Source organism: Drosophila ficusphila, unplaced genomic scaffold, assembly GCF_018152265.1.
Source record: "Drosophila ficusphila isolate 14025-0441.05 unplaced genomic scaffold, ASM1815226v1 contig_607, whole genome shotgun sequence".
In the NCBI taxonomy this organism is placed as follows: Eukaryota; Metazoa; Arthropoda; class Insecta; order Diptera; family Drosophilidae; genus Drosophila; species Drosophila ficusphila.
In genome coordinates, this window is record NW_025064537.1 from 2,374,791 (window position 1) to 2,391,282 (window position 16,492).

Here is a 16,492-nt window from a genome sequence, read left to right on the forward strand (position 1 = left end):
AAATTATTACCCACTTATTTAATATGGCAGGATGTAACATTTTCAGACATCCTTTTCATTAATGTTCATTGTTTTTTTTAGTTGTTTTGCTCTTGAACATTATTTAAATTAAAAAAATGAGTTTAAAGGTCAAACCCATACGCAAAATTCAGGTCTTTTAGTTGAATCTTAATATTAATATAATCTCCGGTTAAATACATAAATATGTTTGTATATGCTTTGGTCATTTTATTACCTCTGTATCTCTGTAATATACACTTCCCAAAGTAATATGAATGCACTTGCTAACGTATACGTAATATTTAAAGAAGTCTAGGTTTCCGATTTTTTTAATCTTAATATTAAATCAACGTTGTTCGTAATCATAGCTAAAAGAGTTTGCTTACAAGCGGGGTTTAAAGTTAAAATAAGATCATATAAATCAAATGAAAATTGCAAAACAAACAAAACATCATAAACATTACCTTTAAAATATTATCATGGCTCATATATTTCTCAATTGTTTTGCCCCAATTCTGGGTTGAGTTAAGGCCATTAAACTGAAATTCGATTCCAAAACATGCGTACATTGTAGCGCCGTTTAAGGCCATTAAATCGAGTTCATGTGAACCCTTTCCCGATAATGCGACCAGCCTAGTTTGCGACCTCCTCCACTGGACCAGCGAGATCCTCACATCTTGAGGGAAACGATGCCGCCGCCAGACACTCGCTCCTCTGAAATGAAGATCGTAAATAATCGGCACGCTCGGGAGGCATTTAAAAGAAGCGAACCACTCGTAAAAACTAGACCCGAAAATGCCATGCATATGGCACCTATTAATGGCTACTTATGCAGTACAAGTGTCCCCCGATATGGAGTTCCCCGTCCCTGATTTTCCTTTTTGACACGAGACTGATGCGTAACACGACAATATTTAAGGGGGAGTTGCTCGGGAGTCGAGTGCCGCGACCTGTTCGTCATTATGTCGCCGGCATGGAGCATTATGCAGATGTGCATATATCACGCATACATCATGCAGTGCAGACACACCCGAACCCGAGATGGTATCCCATCAGATCTCAACATCTCAACGCTGCATATTTTGCCGCTTTTCGGACAGCGGCGACCACTTGCTGAAATTTCATTATGTGCGTGATTTATAAATAAACCTCCAGGTCGCCGCTCCCCATCGTCCGAATCTCCGCCGAGTTGTTCGCTTGTTCCCAGCATCTTCAGTGGTTACGAGGTAAAAACAACCCACGCACTTTTCGACGGCACAACATCATCTCATCTCGGCTGCTTCGTTCGATCCCCCAACTCTCCCCCGGTTGCAGTTCATTTCGTATTAATCATAAAATTGTATTATTAACATGTTTATTTTTCGGTCTTCAAGATTCGATTACACGCATTCTTCCAGCGCTTTATGTGCGGTGTTGAGTGCTTTGCCGGGGGAACGTGACTTTGTAGCGCAGTGCAACGAAAGTGAGCCACTTTCTAACACTGCGAGATTGTCGGGGGATATCTTGGGCATTCAATTGCAATGAAAAATATTGGCATTTTATGCCTCTCCCGGTTAATTGGGTTACCTGGCTAATGACGCCGACCAGACCAGATGCCTTGCACCTGGGAAAAGCGTTTGCGTGGGTGGATATGGATGGCTTGATGGGAGTTAACTGGCCAGGAGCCAGAAAAGTTGGACTTACTTCCTCTGAAATAGTAATAACGGACAGAAATTGCTGCTACTTTTAAAAAAACGTTAATCCTTAAGCAAGTTTGTTTGGGTTTTAGTAAGAAGTGAACATAGTGAATTTATTTTTTATAACTTTTTATTTACAAGATAAATTTATTAAGAATTGGGTGAACATAGGCCTCAGCCAGCTTATTTTCTTCTTAAAGTGACATATAAAGGGTAAAAAGTGACTTATTAAAAAAAGAAGACGAAACCTTCTTCCCAATTTTTCTGTAATAAATTCCCTCTGAGTCACCGTTTTTCCTTCCGGCAACAATAAAATTAAAAGCAGTCAGAGGTCAATAGACAATCTTATCTCAGGATGAAACTGGTTTACCCGCATATCCAACCCAAAATTATTCAGCAAATATTAAACAGAGACACGAGTGTATAATTAATGTGAAGGGCTCTAGCCATAAACCATGTGATTAACAAAAGTTAGCGCAAACAAACCAAAGAGTGGAGCCCTTCCTCGCCCAAAACCAGAACTCAGGTTGCTGTCTTCCATAATTTTTTACATATTTTTATTTCGACTTCGTTTGTTATTTGTTATGAATAAATTATTTTAAATTAAGCAATAATCCGACTAACTAGAGTATATCTAATAGTAAGCGGTATTACATCTTAAGCGTATTTCCTAAGCGATAACTTTGTTTTCCAAACATTTAATGGTACAAATCAAAGCGATTTCAAATCGGAGTTTGTATCTTTCCTGGTCTGGTCTTTGGTTGTCTTGAAAACATTTTAATTTGTCGCTAGCTAAATGCAAATGCCAAAAGAATTTATGACGTAAATTCCGAACTAAGCTGGTTAGCAAATTAAATGCCCTTTGTTCCAAGCCGACTTCTCCAGATGATGAACAGTAGCAGATCGCTTAATTGATCCAGTTGCTCTCGAGCCCTTTTTATTATTGTTTACTTAACCACACTGGTCATTTCGATGGAGTCGCCACAGCTGAAAGTATATATTTATTTAGACTTTGCTCTTATCGATGCTCCAATGAGTTGACATAAAGTGAAGTGCGGTTAGGAAATGGCTTTTAGAGTGGATATTTTGTGGGTGATCTTTCAGTGCATGGAGATTATGTAAGCTTTCATTAACCCAAATGGGGTAAGGCTTGGTCTAGGTCACAGTTTCAGATAGGTTTAATGGAAAAGCCTTATTGCATACGTTGCATAATATGAAGAATGTAAAACCAAGTTTTGTAATAAAACTGGATGGCTTGTTACGGGATTAAACTTTTACTACTTTCAAAGCATTACCTTACTAACTTTTGTTGTGAATATATTTTTCAAGCCAACTGTGCTTCTTTCCAAGCTACCAACCGACTAAGAGGTAAAGGCTACTCCCATGTGAGATTTTAAGGCCTACATTTTCCCTTTTGTTCTTTAACTACTGCCTTGCAGAATACAATTATTTAACTATCTGAAAGCATACGTTTTCCCTTTTGTTTCTTGTGCCAGATTGGAAGTTTAACCACAACATAAAACCCAATTTTTACGACCAAGCTCATAAACGAAAAGCGAATCTGTGAAGGTGCTGTAAATCAATTAAACAAGAATGGGGATGGGTACTTCGAGTGACAAGAAGGTAGAAAGGGTATAGAGACCGAAATTACTTCTGGCGGAACCTGGACGGATCCTGGCACCTGATGGTGACCGCACTGACGCTCGAGTCGTCGTTGGCCTCATCCTCGCTGGCCAGCGGAGCGATGGATACTCTCAAAGGGGGCGACGGGGGAATGGTGACCCCGATTCCCACGGCTGCTGCAGGGCCGTTGGAGTTGCCAGTGCCCTTCAGGCCCACCACGTTGGCCAACTTTGTGGTGGCCGACACTGCGGCTGCCATCACTTGGCCACGTCCATTGAGCAGCGAGTTGTTGGTCAGCTGCTTCTGCATCAGCTGGTTGGAGGAGTCCAGCCGATTGGACAGCGAAGTGTGTCTGTTGTTAACCGACTGAAATGAAAGAAATAGTTTTAATGGATGCTTAAGAAGGCTTAAGTTATTATATTAAATAATTATTTGTTTTATAAATGTGATTCTGTAAACTCATCGCAAGCTTTAAATTAAGACAATCGCGAAGCACAATAATTTTATTTCTCGGTTAAGAAAAACTATTTTTCATTATCTAGCCTTACAATGGAAACAAAATATGTATGGTAATAAACAGATTTGTTTACCCACAGTTTTTTAATTTTAATTTCATTTAATTTTTAAGTTACCAAATAAGTTATTACGTTGGACAGGATTACAATTAAAGAAAAAATTAAAGCAATAAAAATTCAACTGATGAACCGCTTTAGGTAATTTCTAATTATTATTATATTATATTATATTATATTATATTATTATACGATATTATTAGGATAATATCCCTAGTCGGAGTTATAACAAATCCTATTAGCACTTAAACCCACCGGATTATTGTTGTTCATTCTCCCGCGAATGTTGTAGAGCCCGTAGACCAAGGGATTCATGCAGGAGTTCGTCGAGGCGAAGATCAGCAAAGCCTTGCGGACCATCGGGTTGATCTTGTTTGCGGAGTGCTTGTCCAGCCAGTACCACATTGAGATGGTGTAGTACGGGGTCCAGCAAATGATGAACACGATCACAATCGATATGGTCATCTTGAGGGTGCGTTTTTTGGCTCTGCTGAGAACGTCGTCGTTGGATCGCCGGAATCGCTCGGCAATCACATCCTTGAGGACCCGCTGGCTTTTCCGATAGATCTCGAGGTAAATGGCCCCGTAGCAGTAGATAAACATCACCAATGGAAAGGCGTACATGCTGCACATCGAGGCCAACTGATAGAGCTTCTCGTCAAAGTCGCTCCTGAACGAGTGGAAAATGACGCACTGAAAGTAGCCTTTCACGCCGGGGTGCTCCTCCAGGTGGAAGAGGAAGACCTGTCAGAGACGCTCGTTAATTAAGATGTCAGATGCACTTGCGAAGAAATCGCGTACTTAAATTTATATATGTACGTACTAAAATGCTTAAGTTTTCTTACAAAAAGAAATTTATGTAAGTGTTAAAATATGTATTTGGTAGGATGTACATCGTTATAGGTAACAATCAATTTATTAATCTGTAACGCACAATTAAATAAATTATTGGCATCCTATTGCCATACCCTTTTAAAACAGAAATTATTTTGCTAAATAACAAAATTATGCTTATGCACCGATGCATTTAAAAACAAATAAGTTGCAAATAGTTCAAAAATACTTTTAAGGAATCGTTACAGAAACTAAATGAGTAGCTGTATTTATGCCATGGTATCAAATGTTGTTTAATTTCTGGAGCAACTTATTATTTCGAGTGTACCAGGGCGACTCACCTGCGGAATGCTGCAGACGACGGAGCCCAGCCAGGCACAGGCGAGCATGATGCGTCCGCGGTTGTAGGACCGCTTCAGCGGCTTCAGGATGGCAAAGTATCTGGGGGAGAGGGGCGAGGACCAGGTGGTGAGAAAGCCGTCAGCCATCGATTGACACTGCGAGCCGCCTTATCTGGCTATCAATTTGGTCCATTAGCGACAGTCGGCGGCCGCGGACTCACCTGTCGAGCGAAATGCAGACCATCACGTAGCTGGACAAGTAGAGCCCGAAGACGCGGAAGAAGCTCATCAGGCGGCACATGAGGTCCGTGGAGCGCCACTGGACCGTCCAGGCCCACGCGATCTCCATCGGCATCAGGAGCAGCGTCACCATTAGATCGGCGATGGCCAGATGCATTAGCATGATATCAATCCGCAAGGGACCCCTGAGCCGCCTTTTGGTCAGCAGATAGAGCACGGTGCTGTTGCCAATTGTTGAGATCACAAACAGTATGCTGCATCGAATGGAAAGCGATATCAGATTGGGGCACAGAGGGGTAGAGGGGGCCAAGGTGTGGGAGAAGGTTCGGGAGCGATTAAACTGGTGAGTGGGAAATTAAAGAAGGTTTCCCTCGAATGTGGGAGTCGCGTGGGCTTTATAAGTGGGTCAACGAATTGCAGTTCGGAAAGGTGAACTTCTTGGATGAATGCGTGAAGCTTCGGTTCTTTAATATCAGTTGTAGACAATCAGTTCCTTAACTGATATAATTTATATCCTTTTAGTGCGATCGTAAATCTGACTGGAATCAGGTGGATTCTGTCCACTGAAGAAATAAATATTTTATTTTTGACAATTCACCAAAGGGTTGTTTGTAAGTTTTATTAATTGTTTAGAACATAATTAAAAATTATTTTAATCTCAAATATGTGAATTTTTTACTGTTTGGTTTTTAAATCTCTTCTCCCAAAGACAAAACCGCAGATTAAATTTATCGAATATATTCATTTAAACAAGGCAACAAATTCTTTAATTATATATTATTTTTTTTTTTTAAATGGGGCTAGAATTTTATTTAACCATTTCTTTCGTTTTTACTCTCCTTTTTAAATCGCTGTTTCCACAATTATGATATTAAGCCTTGAAAAACCAAACCTAGTGATTGTCCTGTTTTTAAAATGTAACCAGGTTATATTAAAAATAGTCCCTGATGGTATTATATTAATAACTTAATAAATTTCAGTTCAGTGCTAAATAAAACACTTTCTACGCCTTGACTTGCTGTGGGATCCGCTCATAATCGGTTAATGGAATCTCTGACACTTTGAAAATGTGAACTCTACAATGAACCAAAAAGTTCAAATTCCAAGTGAATGTGATGGAATCGCAGACAGCGGCAGGGAAATCAGAGATGATGAGCCCAGCATGATTTATAGGTATTTATAACAGAAATTTACGGCCGAATAAAGAATCAAGCAGCGACACCCACACCTTCAAATCGATTGATTAGGTTAGACTTGAAAAGTGTTACAGAATGTAAAGGCCTAAGTTGATAAGCTTTGTCTGTTAAGTCTGAATAATATTGAATCGAAAACGTGGGAGGTAATCATCAACCTTATCATCAAGGTTAAAATTGGATGGGGTTATTTGCTCGTTATTTCACTCACCTGTAAACAGTGATGGACAACCGGTGGCCATCATTGAAAACCATATCCTTGGTCAGTTGAAATGTTCCATTCGTGTTATTCGCGATTGGCCAGTCATTTTCTTGTTGATCATTTGCTTGGGACACTTCCATTTTTGAACCAGGAAGTACACTTTGTTTACAGTTTTAGAGTTTCTTTTGGTATTTTTTAATCATTCAAAGAATTTTTTAAGCTAAAGTAGAAAAACATTATTCACATTAAATTGGTTTTTGCCTTTTTTTTAACCTTTTTATAATATTTTTGTTGTCAATCTGTAATTAATTTTTCATTGGCAAGTATAAACATTAACAAACAAAGATTTATCAAGAACTCATAGCAGAACTGTTTCTAAAAATTGATTAAAAAGTGCGGCTTAGCGCTTCATTCACATTGGTTTGGGGGCTTGTCAATTATTTGAGAAACAAATTGGTTTGTGTACGACTTTTTTCCCTGTTTTTCGTCGGCACAAACAATTGATTGAGATAATGCAATGATGAACAACACAAACAAAAATCCCTATCTTGTCTGGGCAGACACTCACTCAATTAAACGAATCTATTACACTCAATTTGACAATAAACACTTTTTCGATTGCTTTGGATTTGTAGGTTCAAGAACTTTGTTATTATTGTATTGTTATGATTTTCGTTTTGTTTGTTGCACCGTTTTTTAGGTGCTAAAGCTGTCGATGACCTTGAACTAATTACGCTCGCACCGCATTGTAGTATTTAAATTTCCAATTGATAATAAAAATTCCATTTATGCTGGCTTCTCCGGCTCTGTGCTTTTCTAGAATTGATACAACTATTATTATTAAGGAGAGCATCTTACGCTCTCGCTGGCTTATTAATCTGTTAATCAATTTCGCTCAATCGAACGAGAGTTCACTCAATTGAACGGCAAAAGCAACAAAAAACTTCGACAAATTGTTCTCGCATTAATCCTTCAGTCGAATTATTTTACGGGTTGTTTGTTTAGACGCGCCGCGTTTGCTGCCCTTTGAACTTGGCGTTTTAATGTGTCCAAACTAATTTTTGAACAAAATAAAAGATAACAAATAGACCGAAATGTAGTTCCAAATTATTTTGGCAACCTTGAGAGCACTACAAAATTGTGTTGAATTCCATGGTGACTAAACGTTCAACCTCGTTGACGACTCACAGAATCCCCATTTTATTTAAGCGAATCCCCTCGAAGATTACAGAGCGATTGAAATAGTCCCCTTCCAGCTAATCGATCGGCTAGCATATATACTTATTGTAGGCGTAATCATTGATTGCGAGTACGTGCTGTTCAATTTCTTTTCTTCTATATACAACTGTATTTCTTGATTCTGTTTTTCTTCCTTTTGTGATTTCCGTTTTGTTTCGCTTTTTCTAAACACGCGGGCACTCCGTGAACTGGCCAATACTATATAGATATGGGGGATTTCAACCTAAGTTGAACATCTTGCCGTTTGGAATTTGTTCTTTATTTTTTTGCACACACCTCCCAGCAGCGTCAAATAAAACGTTCTCACTGCCAACCACCCACGCCCACACGCGCGTAATTATCGCTATCGATGACACGAAGACTTTCTAACGGCACACGGTACTAACGGTACTTCAGGTTCACACCGATCGGCGAGCAGGAACTGACTGAATCGACTGCCCGGGATGCTGATGCCGCGAAATCGAAATCTCGACAACAACTGATAACTCAGCCGTAGGAACTTTTGATGTCCCGACCGAAGAATACCCGGCCTTCAGTCGGTTATAGTTATTGAATACCTCCCGATGTAAGATCCTGAAGTCAAAAACTTGAGCGTAACAAGCTCAAAAAACAAATCATACTTGTAACTTTAAAATGTGGTGAAGCGTATTTAATTTGGGATCTTCTTGGGAATTTGCAAATCTTTCAAGATTTTAAGTTTTGCCAATAAAGAAACATTTTGGATATTTATCCTTTTATGTGGAAAATCACTTCCCTAACTAGGTTTCCTAGATCCCGATTTCCGTACCTACCAGACAGACTGCTGCAACTTTTTCACACTTACAATAGACCTTTCCACTTCTCGAGTACCAGGTACGAAATGTTAGGGCCGTTGATAACAGCGGGCGACCCCAATAGCCAGTGGTTCTGTGTGTTCGCAGGTCCCGCCCGCATAAATTTCACGATTATCAATGCGTGTGCACGACTCAAAGTTCAAACGGTGGTCCGTCTGATCGCCAAATGCTACGAATCCTTATCAAGCGAGTGAGTCGCGTCTCACCCAGAACAAGTAATTAAATTAGAATTACTTATAGGCCTTATCGGAGCTTTCCTCCCCCGAACCGAAGGGCTGAAGCTCAGTGTGGATATCCTTTTCTTCGGACTGCGACACCTCTGATCCTGTTGAACTTCCACTGGCATCTGCCGCAAGTCCACTGCCAAGGCTTACAATTTAACCTAGCACCGAGGTCATTCGATTCGCAATTCGACAAAACGGTTCATTAAATTTAATGAGGGCACAAGAATGGACAAAAGGATTCAAGTTCACGTTCAGGAGCGCAGTGTTGTATGCTACGAATGTGGCGTGTGCGCGGCCTTATCAAGATGCACCTGGCCAAGCTGATAAGACACCAGTCGACGGGTTATAATGAGCGGTCAGGTAGCAAGTGCATTAACTGCTCTAAATTGCAGCTTTAAGTGAGACGATTAGTTTTATATTTTGCTTAAAACTCACACTGCCTCAAATTGTATGCCTAAAATTATGCAGTGGCTTTCTAACAATATAAACCTTAGCTTTAGAAAAAAGGATATTATCCATAAGATTGTGTTATCCATGGTATTTATCTGCAGTAAAACAGGATACCGAAAAATATTTATTAGGATACAGCTTAAAATTTTAAGTTCAGTCTAAGTAACATATTAGATTTAATAAGCCTAAGCGATTTTCGAAAACTATTTGATGGCGTTTTTAAGGAATTGTGTCTAAACATAACTATAAAATTAATGAAAGACGGTTTTATTATTATTTAATAGAGGCTTGAAAAAGCAACAAAAGTATCTTGAAGCTAAAAAACGTAAGGTTCTTAATATGGTAATATCAATATGAACGGTACGAGGGAAAAAGGCGTTTGAAAAACTGCCGTAAGTGTCATTTTATATGATTTTGCTTCTGCTTCTGCTTTTGAAAAAATTAGAAGTCTCAGTCGAAGCATAGCACTGCCTACAGAGAGATTGATTAAAGAAAATCTTTCATAAATGGTACATTATGTAATGAAGTCACAAATTATAAAAATTAAAATAACTTCATTTCATGAGTAAAAACGTTCTCAATTAAATTATGTTTGTGTCTTATATTTTAGTTTTAAAGTCACATAGACTCGAATTATTTATTATTATATATTCATATTTCTACAAATTATCTACATGTGTAAAAACTCTGCCTTCATAAAATACCATTTGATGGCCAGTATTTTTTGAGTGCATCTGAGAAAAGGTGTTTTAAAAGACCAGCAACGGTCACACTTAAGTTCCCATGTGGAAAACTAGGTTTTCTCTTTCACTTTTCAAATTATAAATGAAATTATAGCAAAATGCTGCGAAAATCAAAGAAAGAGCCCCAAACGGTGGCTGATAAAGTCAGCAAACTACTGGCCCACCCAAACGAGAGCGACAGCGAAGAGGACTCGGATTTCGACGTGGCCACCGGACCCCGTCTGGTGGATTTCGTGGAGGAGTACGACCTGCCAGATGCGCGGAGCACCGACTTCAGGAAGCGGAACGTCAAGCTGCTCTCGGAGCAGAGTGATAGGTATAAAGGCAAGATAAGCAGCCGCAAGGAGCTAAATGAGGAGGACGAGGACCAGGAGTTATCCTACGAGGAAAGCGATGAAGATGATGAGGACATGGCTGACTTTAAACAGCAGCTGCAGACTGGAGATCCAGAGGAATCCAATGAAGATGAAGGTTCCGAAGAAAGTGTGGATGAAGGTGAGGCAGATGAAGATGACAGCCAAGACAGTGAAGGAGAGGATGAGGACGATGATGGTAGTGAAGAAGTCGATACTGACGATGAAGACGCAGAGAATGACACCATCAAACCCGAGGATGTTATGTCGAAAACCAACCACCAGGCGGAAATCCAAAAAGGACTCTGTGTCCAAAACCAACTCCGCATTTGGGAGCGTCTCCTCGAGCTGAGGATCAACACCCAGAAGTTCACCAGCAAAGCGAATAAGCTGCCGGCACCGGAGGTATTGAAGGAACTGGGTTCGGAAAATGAGGAGCTGCAATCGGTGCTAAACGAGGCCCAGGAGCGCTCCTCCAAGCTGCTAGAGCAATTGCTTGCTCTCCAGTCAGCTCTCCACCAACAAAACTCAGAGATGAGGAAGTCGGTCAAGCGCAAGCCAGCTTCTGAGGATGCGGGTCCACCTGCCAAACGGTTTGGTTCTGTACTGCGGAACAACTTCCAGCAGATGACAGGATATCGCAATGAAGTACTGCTCAAGTGGGATGATCGCACCAAACTGTTGACCCCCGGGGCGGGGCTAAAGCGCAAGTCCCTGCAGGAGGACTACGACATCATCAAAAAGATCGACAGCGCCCTGGCCAACCGGGAAGCGCTCGTTGAGAAATCACAGACGCCAAAGAGCAATCAGGCCGAGCAGCAGGAGAATGAGCCGGTGCAGCGGTTAAATCACATCTACGACGACAGCGACTTCTACCACCAGCAGCTTCGGGAGCTCATCGAGTACAAGGCCAGCACCTCGTCAAACATGAGTGAAATTACCAAGCAGTTTGTGGAGCTGCAAAAGCTGCGCCAGAAGATGAAAAAGAAGGTGGATACGAGGGCCAGCAAAGGGCGAAAGTTGCGGTAAGTCAATGCGATTTAATAAAGGAAATAAATAAATAACTTACAACTTAATATACCTGCCTTCAGATACGTGGTGCACAACAAACTAATCAACTTTATGGCTCCAAACGAAACCAGCGACTGGACGGATAGCTCCAAATCCGAGTTGTATAAATCGTTGTTTGTCTAGAAATTATCTATATGTACAGAAATATTATATATGAAATTTTTATTTAGGTAAAAAATATATTAAATATTATAACAATTTTAAAGGTTTTTGAATTTAATAACTCCATTTTATTTTTACTTCAAGCTAATTAAAATATTCTCGTTTAAAAAATAAAATTACCCCACCATAAATTAATTAAATAAAAGAATATAATTTTGAATTTGACTTTATTTTATATATTTATTTATTTATGTATATTTTCATTTGTTGTTTACTTTAACTGCTAAATTTGTATGTTCAACATTTCATTTTCGTTATTAATTCTTATTTGTTCTCAACTGGGTATTTATGCAGCGAGTGCATAACAATATGGCTTGAATATAACCGCAAACGTTCGAAATTACCGCTTCATAACCGTTTCGTTTAGTGGGTGTTTGTGTTTTGGAGATTGTGTACTGTTATGTATTATTTGCTGGGATCTCTCGAGTTGCGTTTTTAATTCGATTCGATACATATAAATTAGTTTTAATAATTTTTTAATGTATTAAACTAGTTGTCCACTGATGCACATACTTGACTTTTTTTAAATTTACTTTGCTAGTCTCGTGTTTACTTGGACTTCGTTCCATTTATAAAAGTTTCTCTTCGTTTACTTTACTTTAGCTTTATATTCAATATTGGTTTCTTAGTGTGTTTTCGTCGTCTAAGTCATTGTTAGTTATGCATACGTTAATTTTTATATTTATAAATATCATGTATAATGTTAGTAAATCAGTGCATAACTGCAATAAAGGGAGCCTTGTGAGGAGAATTTGAAATCGAAGGGGGTCGAAATACAATTCAATAAATAAACATTTAAATTTACGCCTAGGGTTTAGAGAATACAAAAGGTTTTTCTAAAAATACTATAAAAAGTTCGAGCACATTTACAAAATAATCTTTGTGACACTTGTTCGATAGAAATGCTTTGATTTTTCTTTGGGAAATGAGTTTTGGGAGTATTCGTTAGCAAGCTCTCATTAAAAATTAATTAACAATCAGCTGAAAGTGTATAGAGCACATAATATCATCGTTACATTTAAATACTAGACATAAATGTATATTGCACTTGAATGCGCACGAGAATCATCAAATAAGACCTACGTGAGGGGCACTGGGACGCGAACAATTTTGATGAAAATACTGGGAATAGGTTTATTCTGGTTTTGGTTCGAACTTACCAAAAGACGCTACGACAGATAAATGAGGGGGTTGGGGGATTGGGGGAGCACGAGGGTTCCTCCTAGCGCGTTCCTTGTATACAAACTACCAATATAAAGATTACAAAAATGCCACTGACTAAATTCTCTCTCTTTCGTCATCTTCCTCCTGGATTTTCTCTAATTGTTAATGGAATTCTTCAGCAACAGGGGCAGCCCGGTTTTGGTTTTTGATTTAGAAACGAGTATCGTGGCGGTTTTGGCACCACCAGATCCGGCTGCAGCTGCAGCAGCTGCTTCAGCGGCGGCGGAATTACGCCTGGGGGCCGCCTGCCGCTGATGCAGCTCCTGCAGCAGCGCCGAGTGCTTGTCCAAGGCCTTCAGCTGGGCCGTGTTCTGGGTCTCGTAGAGCGACGACTGCAGCTGGGTGTGGATCGAGGTAACGTTCGAGAGCGTACTCTCTGCCTCGGCCGTTGGAAAATTGCTTAAATAACGTTTACTAGTCGTGCTTCCTGTTGTTGTCGATGATGTCGTTGTAGTGTTTATCATTGTAGTCTGTTCCTGCGCTGAAACCTGAAAGGGAATTCAATCAGCACAGCGGCATTCGAAAGAAAAGTGCGCCAAACCTTTCGCATAGCCGCCAACTCTGTGTCTCAAGTGCTCTTGGCTAGTTGTAAAACACTCTCCATATCCTTCTGCACCCCATATAGCTCCGAAAGTTGCTTGGCGAACACAACATTTAGGTCACTCAATTTAGCAAGCTGTAAAATGTTATACTGGTTATATATATGACATTTTAAAAATCCAGAAGTTTGACTCACAGTCTGATCATTGGCCTTTTCGCGTAGACTAAGGTTGGCCGTCTGAAGCTCAATTTCCTGTTGCAAGAGGTCCTTCTGCAGTAGTTCCATCCGCGCCTTGAGCGTGACCACCTCGCGACGCAACTCGTCCTCCGTGGCGCTTCCTCCTCCACTTGCCGCGCCCACTCCACCCCCGCCCACGCAGAGCTGCTCCATATCCCGCTTGAGGCGAATGTTCTCCTCCTTGTAAGTGTGCAGCTGGCGCTTCCATTCGTCCACATTGGCAGTTGATTCCTTAGGAATGAAAACATTTAAGATTTAATTAAAAAAGGGATTCGAGTTTAAAAACTATTGTTTAGCTATGCAGCTAATAGGAAGCTCACCTGCAGAGCACTGGTCAGGCGAATGTTATTGTTCTTCAGGGTGGCCAGTTCGATCTCCCACTTTTTGGCATTGGCGCAGCTGAAAAAAACCGGAAATCGGTAATGACACGTTATAAGGCAGCCAATCCATTGCTCACCTTTGTGCCAGGGCCATTTTCAGACGCTCGTTCTCGTACTTGAGCTGCTGCTCGGCAGTGGCGCCCGCTCCCGGACCCGTATGCATTCCAACAATGCTGCCTCCAGACGAGATGGTCACTCCCCCTCCGCCGCCGCCTGCAGTTCCGCCCGAAGTGGGCTGCGGCGAGGGCGTTGCCGATCCGATGTCCGTCTTCACATCGCTGGTGTTCAGCAGCTTGTGGGAGGGACTGTCCGGATTGGCGTTCTGGGTGTTCGTATTGCTCAGGTTTGGCGGCTCCACGGTGTGCGGATCGATGGCTGTGTTGTCGTTCTGCATGGAGCCCACAGCTCGCCCGGAAATGGGCGACGTGTTCGCCGAGGTGGTGGGCGTGACGGCGTTCGAACCGTTGGCCGACTTCATGGCATTCTTGGTGGCCTCCTTGACCTCCTGGAACTTTTCCACGAACTGTGAATGGAGGAGGGTTCAGTCAGGGAGCAAAAGAGGCAAAGATTAGCAACCCACCTTGGTCAACTCAGCCTCGGAGGCGAATCCCAGCCCGTAGACCGTGTTCGCCCGCACATCGCTCCACTGGCCGAACTTCTGGGAGGTTTGGGTGAAGGTCATGTTGGGCGTAATCGTCGAGTTGATCACCGCCTTGGTGCCCTCGACACTGATGATGCGGTACAGGTTCCTGGAGCTGTCGTAGAAGAAGCTCACATTGACCGCCTTCATGCTGGCCGTGATCCAGGTGCGCTTCGTCTTCGGATCGATGTGGAAGACGTGCGCCTGGCAGGTGAAAATCGGTTGCTCGCTGTGGGCCGTAAAGAGATTTAAATGGCAGGGGTGTGATTAATTAAAAATTCCATTTCGAGGAGGTAATAAATCGGGCGCCACCTGTGTACGCATGTGTGGCTATTAGAGGCGAGTAATTACAAAACGCGGGTGTCAGAAGTAAAAGTACTTTTGGGCACCGCTTTTATATAGAAATATCAAAATTAGTTATGTAGGGTCTAATATTATATTATAAAAAATATCAAAAAATTGTACAATTATCTTTCGACGTGGACTTCGGTTCTTCGTTTAACAATAAATTAATTTATGAAGTCCTTGTTAGTTCCTCATCCAGGCTAGTTTGTTGTTATCTCAAGTAACTTTGTTATTTAACTAAAAAAAAAGTTATTCAACTTTCTCTGGACTTTTATTAACTTCTCTTTAGAACTTGCACTGAAGGATTTGGGGTACATTCTGCTTTAGATTTCATACACGGTGTTTATTCTTTTGGGTCTTGAAAAGGTTATTTTTTGCACTAAAGAACTCCCGTTTGATTTCGATTGGAGTTGTACGATACACGATTCTGTTTGCAATCTTATCTTTTATCTGTTACCTATCCGCCGACATTGCTTGTTGAGGTTCTAATTCTAATGTCTTTCCGTTATCGCTGGCGACTGGTGACCGCCGACTAAATTGCATTATGTGCTAAGCCTTTTCGGCAGCCTTGCTTTTGATTTTTTGATTCTCAGGCGGAAAACACACGCACACACCTGCAGGCCCACGCACACCTGCATTTGTACACCCACACATAATTGGCCTGCCCACGCGTGTGCGAGTATGTGTGTTTGTGTACATATTTACGCCGCCCGCTACACACAGAACGCCAGCAACAACAACAATAAGAATATCAGCTAGTACGGCGTCGATTTTTCCCACACTGAAAGCGGCAAGTTTAAGGCGGTTTTAACACGCCCACCGGCCTTACCCCATTGTATTCGTTGGCTTCGACGCTGGCTGAGTGCTTTGGCAACGGGTTAAACCTATGCTAGTTGCTTTTACTGATTAATTTCACGATTAAAAAAAATAAAACACAAACGCCTGCAAATCCAGTGTGACCGCGCCTTTTTTCTTGTAATATACTTTTCTAGTGTGAAATATGAACTAAAAATGCCAACCAATTGGCCCTCTATTAAAAGGTGCTGCCGATCTAGCCCTTTTTTTTAGGCTATATCGTAAAAAAATTTTGCTGACAACATTATGACAGCAATCATGGCGAGAAGCTCGTATATTTAATATACAATAGTAAAAGAATTGGGATCGAAAGCTATAACTATAACGTAATTAAAAATTAATATATAGGAAATTTAATTTAAGTCAAAACGTAAGTGAACGAGGTTGACACTTTGAAATTCTTTCTTTCCTTACAGTTAAAAGTTATTATTATTAATCTATCACATTAATGAAATAAAATTAAAATAATTTTAAATTTAGTTGGTATTCTGTCAAATTTTGTGAGCAACAAAGT

The 16,492-nt window shown here is 40.8% G+C and overlaps 3 protein-coding genes across 6 annotated transcripts; 1 reads left to right on the forward strand and 2 right to left on the reverse strand.

Annotated features, from left to right (window-relative positions):
- Window positions 1-2,216: 2,216 nt before the first annotated feature.
- LOC108088221 (gonadotropin-releasing hormone receptor) lies at window positions 2,217-8,333 on the reverse strand. Of its 4 annotated transcripts, none has more exons than XM_017185929.2 (7): window positions 8,307-8,333; window positions 6,691-6,901; window positions 5,268-5,540; window positions 5,047-5,146; window positions 4,127-4,615; window positions 3,328-3,665; window positions 2,217-2,663 (listed from the first exon to the last, which is right to left on the reverse strand). In XM_017185929.2, the coding sequence occupies exons 2-7, from the start codon at window positions 6,819-6,821 to the stop codon at window positions 2,624-2,626; spliced, it is 1,371 nt and encodes a 456-aa protein (XP_017041418.1). In that variant the 5' UTR covers window positions 6,822-6,901; window positions 8,307-8,333; the 3' UTR covers window positions 2,217-2,623. The 4 variants fall into 4 exon arrangements, with proteins under 4 accessions (XP_017041418.1, XP_017041417.1, XP_017041420.1 ...); XM_017185928.2 differs by having other exon boundaries at window positions 8,197-8,327; XM_017185931.2 differs by having other exon boundaries at window positions 3,319-3,665; window positions 8,197-8,327.
- Window positions 8,334-10,183: 1,850 nt separating this feature from the next.
- LOC108088222 (protein Aatf) lies at window positions 10,184-11,792 on the forward strand. Its single transcript, XM_017185932.2, has 2 exons — window positions 10,184-11,548; window positions 11,615-11,792. Exons 1-2 carry the CDS (start codon window positions 10,269-10,271, stop codon window positions 11,715-11,717), a joined length of 1,383 nt encoding a protein of 460 aa, XP_017041421.1. The 5' UTR covers window positions 10,184-10,268; the 3' UTR covers window positions 11,718-11,792.
- Window positions 11,793-11,906: 114 nt separating this feature from the next.
- LOC108088163 (homer protein homolog 1) lies at window positions 11,907-16,108 on the reverse strand. The gene is given in 7 exon segments (XM_017185829.2): window positions 11,907-13,468; window positions 13,522-13,656; window positions 13,717-13,989; window positions 14,079-14,157; window positions 14,216-14,661; window positions 14,719-15,007; window positions 15,953-16,108. Coding segments are annotated over 7 exon segments (1,620 nt in total). The 5' UTR covers window positions 15,958-16,108; the 3' UTR covers window positions 11,907-13,075.
- Window positions 16,109-16,492: the final 384 nt, after the last annotated feature.

What these genes read in the sequence shown, in the direction of transcription:
- LOC108088222 (XM_017185932.2), top strand. Translation starts at nt 10,269, where the DNA reads ATGCTGCGAAAATCAAAGAAAGAGCCCCAAACGGTGGCTGATAAAGTC. An exon ending in AGCAAAGGGCGAAAGTTGCG is followed by an intron (nt 11,549 to 11,614) that starts GTAAGTCAATGC and finishes ACCTGCCTTCAG; the next exon opens with ATACGTGGTGCACAACAAAC.
- LOC108088221 (XM_017185929.2), bottom strand. Translation starts at nt 6,821, where the DNA reads ATGGAAGTGTCCCAAGCAAATGATCAACAAGAAAATGACTGGCCAATC. An exon ending in GTCTGCATTTCGCTCGACAG is followed by an intron (nt 5,147 to 5,267) that starts GTGAGTCCGCGG and finishes CCTCTCCCCCAG; the next exon opens with ATACTTTGCCATCCTGAAGC. An exon ending in GAATGAACAACAATAATCCG is followed by an intron (nt 3,666 to 4,126) that starts GTGGGTTTAAGT and finishes CTTTCATTTCAG; the next exon opens with TCGGTTAACAACAGACACAC.